Source organism: Rattus rattus, chromosome 5 (assembly GCF_011064425.1).
Source record: "Rattus rattus isolate New Zealand chromosome 5, Rrattus_CSIRO_v1, whole genome shotgun sequence".
NCBI lineage: Eukaryota > Metazoa > Chordata > Mammalia > Rodentia > Muridae > Rattus > Rattus rattus.
This window is the reverse complement of record NC_046158.1, coordinates 69,863,719-69,870,997: the sequence shown is the minus strand read 5'-3', so window position 1 is coordinate 69,870,997 and position 7,279 is coordinate 69,863,719. Positions and strand designations below refer to the sequence as shown.

General features: G+C 34.0%; 1 protein-coding gene across 1 annotated transcript; it reads right to left on the bottom strand.

Moving 5' to 3' along the window:
* Positions 1–2,776: 2,776 nt before the first annotated feature.
* Positions 2,777–3,748, bottom strand: LOC116900394 (olfactory receptor 4P4-like). The gene has a single exon (XM_032902139.1). It carries the CDS (start codon positions 3,746–3,748, stop codon positions 2,777–2,779), a length of 972 nt encoding a protein of 323 aa, XP_032758030.1.
* Between the last annotated feature and the right edge of the window lie 3,531 nt (positions 3,749–7,279).

Genomic DNA, 7,279 nt, shown 5'->3' with positions numbered 1-7,279 from the left:
CAATCCCAGAGTGGGAGTAGGAGCATCTTCACAGAAGGAGGAGGAAGAGGAGGGGACATGGGAGAGGAGGAAAGGGTGAAGACATTTGAAATGCAAATATATATAATATCCAATAAAAATAAAATTAATTAAAAAACAACAAAAAATCCCTGTTTAGATCTGTACTTCATGCATTTGCTTAGACATATTCTACTTTAAAATAATATTCAATATCTTCTAAGATTTTATTTCCATAAAAAACATGTATACACATGGACACACACACTCACAAATTCAAGAATTTGTGGGTATTTTATGCAGAGACTCTGCCAACTGTATAGAACATTTCTGTGTATGTTTCCTGCTCATTCAATGCTTAGGGGTTTCAGCATAGATGTAGAAATTACATGAAGGTAAACAAGGTTAAATGTTTGAGGAAATTATTTTTCCATTTCTCTATGACTTGTGGGACCCTTTCAACTGCATTGGAGGGCTATCCCATGTTTCTCTGTTTAAAGGGAGCTATCCCACATTTCTGTTTACAGTGAGGTAGCTCATGGATTTGGTTTTGTTGTTGTTGTGTTGTTTTATTTTGTTTTATTAATCACCTTATTCCCTCATATTTCAAATGCTATCTCCCTTCCCAGTTACTCTTCCACAACTCCCTCCAGCTCAAACCCTCTGTTTGTTGTCCCATTTGCCTCTATGAGGGTACTCCTCTACCCACTCACCTACTCCCCACCTCACTGGTTTTGTATACCCCTGCACTAAGACATCATGTCTCCACAGGACCAAGGCCGCCCTCTCTTTAATGGAGGATAAAGGTATCCTCTGCTACATATGTATCTGGAGCCCTGAATGCCTCTATGTATAATCTTTGGTTGGTGGTTTAGTCTCTGGGAACTCTGGGGCAGGAGTCTGGTTAGTTGATATTGTTCTTCCAGTTCTATCTATCCTATGTTTCTTCTGAGAAAGCTAGCCCATGTTCTTTTCTCTATACTCTTCTCCATCATACAGATAGCTCTTAGAGATTTCTGCTTTATTCAGCATTATGTTGGATGTTGTTTGATTTAGGCTGAAGATAAATCATCTTACTATCCATTTCATTTTATTTCAGTTTTTTTGTGTGTGTGTTTCCTTTGAACAGCTCTTGAATCAGAATTAAGTATTGGTTGATCTCAGACATTTCTCTTTTTTATTGGATATTTTAATTTATATTTCAAATATCACATTTCTTAGCTTTACATATATTTTTTATTGTGTTAGTTTAATGGTAGCATTAAATTATTACTAATTTTGTGGATTCTAAACTATTAAATAAAAAATAAACTTATTGCAGCCCTCATTAAGAAAGTTTAATTTTCTGTAAATGAGTATTACAGAAACACATAGTGGGCCAAATATCAATGAGTAAGTGTGGAATATTAGTCTTTAAATTAAACAGTTATAACACAGTGAGGCTTTACATGGCACAGGAAACACCAAAGAAGAGGGGATTGTGGAAATTTTGTAGAAGCCAGAGGACGCCGAGGACTACTATGAAACAGAATTTCCTGGTTTGGAAAAAACAGCTAGAGTCACCTAGAAAGTATATCTTTTAGATATTCCCTGATGCAGATATAGATAAGAGTTGTCTTTGATTATTTTTGGAAGTCAGATCTGGATTGAATTTACTAAAAATAGTCATACAGCACAAGGTACTATATGTTCCCTCTGTGTTCACTTGGGTATCACATTGCCGTGAATGACTTTCAGTCAAGCATAATTAATTGTAAAACCAAAGGAGCAATTTAGTACAAGCAATGTAGACATTAACAACAGTATAAAACTAGAATACCAACACTACAGTTAAAATGTCTGGTTTAGTGGTTTGCTGCTGGCATTCGCCTATGTATTTGGCATATTCTGGCTGTGTCTCTCAGGAGAGATCTACATCGGATTCCTGTCAGCCTGTACTTCTTTGCTTCATCAATTTATCTAGTTTGGTGGCTGTATATGGGCCACATGTGGGGCAGGTTCTGAATGGGTGTTCCTTCTGCCTCTGTTCTAAACTTTGCATCCTTATTCCCTCCCAAGGGTATTCTTGTTCCCCCTTTTAAAGAAGTAGTGAAGCATTCGCATTTTGGTCATCCTTCTTGAGTTTCATGTGTTCTGTGCATCTAGGGTAATTCAAGCATTTGGACTAATATCCACTTATCAATTAGTGCATACCATGTATGTTTTTCTGTGATTGGGTTACCTCACCCAGGATGATATTTTCCAGATCCATCCATTTACCAATGAATTTCATAAAGTCATTGTTTTTGATAGCTAATAATCCATTGTGTAGATGTACCACATTTTCTGTATCCATTCCTCTGTTGAAGGGCATCTGGGTTCTTTCCAGCTTCTGGCTATTATAAATAAGGCTGCTATGAACATAGTGGAGCATGTGTCTTTGTTATATGTTGGTCCTGCCAAGACTGAACCCCCAGTGAACATGATTGTTGGGGGGAGGGTGGTAATGGGAAGAGGATGGGGAGGGGAACACCCATATAGAAGGGGAGGGGTAAGGGTTAGGGAAATGTTGGCCAGGAAACCGGGAAAGGGAATAATAATTGAAATGTAAATAAGAAATACTCAAGTTAATAAAAATGGAAAAAAATCAATAAAATAAAATAAAACGAATAAAATAAAATGTCTGGTTTAATATAGTGAACAGTAACATATATTCTAATTGAGACCCGTATACATATCACTAGGTATAAGGCACATTAACAGGACATTTGCCTTTTTCTTATCTAAATTATAAACACCTTCAAGAAACTGTGTGATGGTGGAAAACAGTGAAGCCATTCACCCTGCTTCCTTCACTCCCTGTTATACGGTAACATAGTCTCTTGGTGGCATTCTTCATCTCCTTGTTTCTGAGTGTATAAATGAGGGGGTTGAGCATGGGAGCGATGATAGTATAAAAGAGAGCAAATACTTTGTCTTCTGGTAATGTAGTTGCTGGTCGAATATAAATAAACAGTAGAGGAGCAAAGAAAAGGACTACCACGGTGACGTGTGAACTGCAAGTGGAAAGAGCTTTGCGACGATTTTCTGTAGAGTAAGACCTAACAGTGTATAAGATCACAGCATATGATATCAACAAGACCAAGAAAGTCACTAAGCCCATCAAGCCGGAGTTAGCAATGACCAAGAAACCAATTTTTCTGGTGTCAGTACAAGCCAGTTTGAGCAGAGGGTACACATCACAGAAATAGTGATCTATTTCATTGGGTCCACAGTAGGGTAAGAACACTGCCAGGAGAAATTGACCGAAGGAATGCAGAAATCCCCCAGCGCAGGAAGCAACAATTACAGCATCACACTTCTGCCTGTTCATGATGATGGTGTAGTGCAGGGGCTTGCAGATGGCCACATAGCGGTCATAGGCCATTCCTGTGAGAATAAAGACCTCAATGCCCCCAAAGAAGTGCATAGTGAAGAGCTGTGTCATGCAACCATTGTAGGAAATTGACTTTCTTGTTGCTACTAAGTTGATAATCAGGTTCGGTGTCACAGTGGAGGTGTAGCACAAGTCAGAAAGTGCAAGGTAACTCAGAAAGAAATACATAGGCTGGTTGAGAAGGTGACTACATGTAACAGAAATAATGATAAGTAGGTTCCCAAATAAAATTGCAATGTAACAAAGTAAAAATAATACAAAGCAGATAATTTGTATTTCTTTTGTCTGAGAAAATCCTAGGAGAAGAAATTCTGTGATATTAGTCCTATAGTCCATGATTCACAGTGTCTGTATCTATCTGAAATTAGATAAATTATAAACAAGTGAGAAATATGTTCATCACAGTGCTAAATATTGTCCCCTTTATGAGAGAGGATTAGATTAAAAATGTACAGGGTTTTAAGAAATTTAATATTACATTTTTATTTAAAAAAGATTTCCAAGAGAATTTTTATAACTCCGTAAAAATACAAATTTCAGCTAAATATTCTTACTTCTTGAGATGAATATTAATGTTCTAGGATAATTTTTATACTTGTGTAATCATTCAATAGTCATGCATTATCCAATAAAAATGTACAAGAAATCACCAAAGAACTACAAAATAGATACTCATAAAGGATCAGAATCCAGTTTACTTTTTGCTGTTTATTTTAGAGATGGAGAAATGAATGAGTGAGAAAATAATTAATTCTAAATATGTGAAGTAATAATATTTGAGCACTGCCTCATTTGAAATATGTTGAAACACACATCCTCTGTGCAAATGTACGTGGAAGATAAGCTTTTGTATTTGAAATCAATAGCTAGCTAGATAAAATTTCAATTCTTATTGAAAACTGTTTTTAATCTCACAAATTTCAACTTATATTTATGAAAAGCTTGGTATTAACATGTATATAAAGAATATATTTCCCAACTCACATATTAAATATTAACACGTGAAAAATCATTTTAGAATTAAAAAAAAAAACCAACTCTACGCCTACATCTAACATGTTAAGAAGAACTCTTTAAAACATTTTATACTGTTTGAATATAGTAGCAGTGCTGCTGAGTATAAAATTAACTTCCATTTCAGTATAGTTAAAAATACAGTCTATATCTACAGTGTGTTTAATCAGAACAATAACAGAAAGTAAACAGGAAAAAAAAACAAAATTCTGAAGAACTCAATTCTTTAAGTTAAGATCACAAGATTCTTGTTCTGAACATATTTGTTATGCAGTTAATTTCAAAAGAATAGTTGTATACTTGAACTCATCTGAATTTATTAAGACACCATACATTTAATTTTTACTTTACACAAATCTCATAGAGTAGATAAATCAAAGTATAACCAATGATCCTGAATTACTTGAATTTATTTTGTATTTCATTTTATTCATCCCTTAAAATAATATGTGTTTGTAAGTATATTGCCAGTTTTTAAACTCAGCGAGTTACAAAGAAGACATGAAAAAAGGAGGAAGACGGTTTGAGAAGAAGAGTTTCCACAGGATTGGGAGGAAGTAAGAGGGATTAGCAGGGGATAAATATGATCACTATTTTGCACATTTCTGTGTTTGTTAAAAACTATATAACATATACAAAGCATTTTATCACCACTTCATACAATACTTCATGTGTTTATTCTGCCTATATTTTTCATGTTTTATTGAATTTAAATAGAAAACATCCTTTTTATGTAATTCTGCATACAAGTAAGTCAAGGAGTTGCAAACTGATTTTCAGAGATCAACTCAACTTTGCCCCTGTTTCTTTCATTTGCAATCAGGGATCTGAAACTGGAACTACTGATTGCCTTTCTCTAATAAATCAGAGAGTATGTTTACAAAGACAGTCTCTGTCAGTTTTTCTCTTTACCACTGATGCTTAACTTTTCTTAAGTTACAGCAAAGCTTTTCCTCCAGAAGTACAGGCTTCTTATTTTATTTCTGCCCTAGCATAGTGACTGTAATCCAGAGACACTGTCTTCATGCCACAGAATTAGAAATCTTCAGATCAGAGATAGTTTGAATGTCAAAGCTTTCAGTGAATTTTCTTGCAACTGTACTGGGGTACTTGGGGGTCTTGTCACTTCCTGTGTAGATCTGTTACATTTTATCAGAATTCTCACAACTTACAAAATAATGTATAACCGACATAACAATATTATATATTTTCAAAATCACTATATCTAACTACTTTACCTCATATAGTAGGACAACTCACTACTTTATATTCTTTATGTATTTGTTAATAATTAAAATTTGTAGCTTGGTTCTCTAAGGGAATTTTTTCTTTATAAATATCAAAGCCATCATGTTACCCCAACAAAATTGAAACAGAATAAAATAAAAAAAAAACAAATTATTGAATCAATATTATTTTGAATCTTAATTATCTCTCTTTGAAATAAATTATGCAAAGTTTCTGATATTTTGGTCCATCATGAAAAGAAAAGAAAACAAATACCTTCTTGATTTGCATAAAATTATTTAGTCATTCATTGTCTAATATGCAGTAGGTATGATGTAAGGTTGTCAATCCCTAAATGATTGAGGATGGACTAAGTTTTCTATTTAGTAAGAGAGATACTTCCCTCATCTGCCAGCAAGATGTTAAACAAAAAATCAGAAACTCTGCAGAATTTCATAAATTAGATATAATGCTAAAATTTAATAAATTACTCATTGGTGACCTCACCAGGTTCCAATGAATTGCTACAATCTAATACTTACAGAGAAGGATCTGGTAAAATTGAGTGAGCCAAGAACAAAATCAAAAGTCATCAATCATGGAAAATGACTGATAGGGAAGAGAGTTAGATAAGTGTTAGAGAAAAGTAAGAGAAAAGGTGTGAAGAGAAAGTGACCAAAATGCATTATTCATATATATGAACATGCCAAAGAACTCAGTGAAAATACTTCCTCTTTTCCACAGTATGTAAATTGCCCCTAAAATTTAAAACAAATAGTAGAAAAATTATACATAACCATTATATTTATATTTTGACTTTGTATTCTAAAAACATGGTTCTTATTTTTGCATGAACAATTTTAATTGAGAGTGAATTAAGTAAATCTAAACATCCAATTTACTAGCCACTTGATTTAAATTTTGGGTAGCATGATCCACAGCCACTATTAATTTGGAATCAGCCAATAAGTAGAAAAAGTATATATTCACAAGTTTTGACTTCATAGTAATTATCAATAACACGAAGGTACAACTTACCAGTTTTGAAGGGAAAGGCTTGTAGTTTGTTTCCAAAACAAACTCGGCTCTTTCTAGCTTCAGTTAATATAATTAAAGTGGTGGAGAAGCTGATGTCATTTTCATGTGTGCTGGCAAATAGTCACATCCTGCTTCCAATAGCATCTTTACCCTTCTCCCTGGAGAAAGTGACAACTGAGATATTTCAAGGTGTTCCCTTACAAAGTAGCTTTCTTGGCAGATACAGTGCGTAGAGAAATACAGCATAGTATCACTGTGGATCTAGATGAGTTCATTGGTATTAATTGATGAAAATGAAGTATATCCTTTATTTCAACTTTGTTTAAAAGTCTAAAAAATTAAAAAAAAATCTAAAAATGATTTACAACAATGAAGCCATCATTTGTACATGCCAGAACGCTACAGTACAAATACCTATCATTGTAGTAAAGGAAATCTGACATCTGAGAAAGAAATAATAATATTAGACATTCAGTAATACAATTACAGTGGCAACACCACCACCACCACCAACAACAACATCAACAGGGTTAGAAGCTTTAGGTGGCAAATTCTGGAGAAATAGAAATGCTATTGCTAAAGTTTTTG

What these genes read in the sequence shown, in the direction of transcription:
- LOC116900394 (XM_032902139.1), bottom strand. Translation starts at nt 3,748, where the DNA reads ATGGACTATAGGACTAATATCACAGAATTTCTTCTCCTAGGATTTTCT.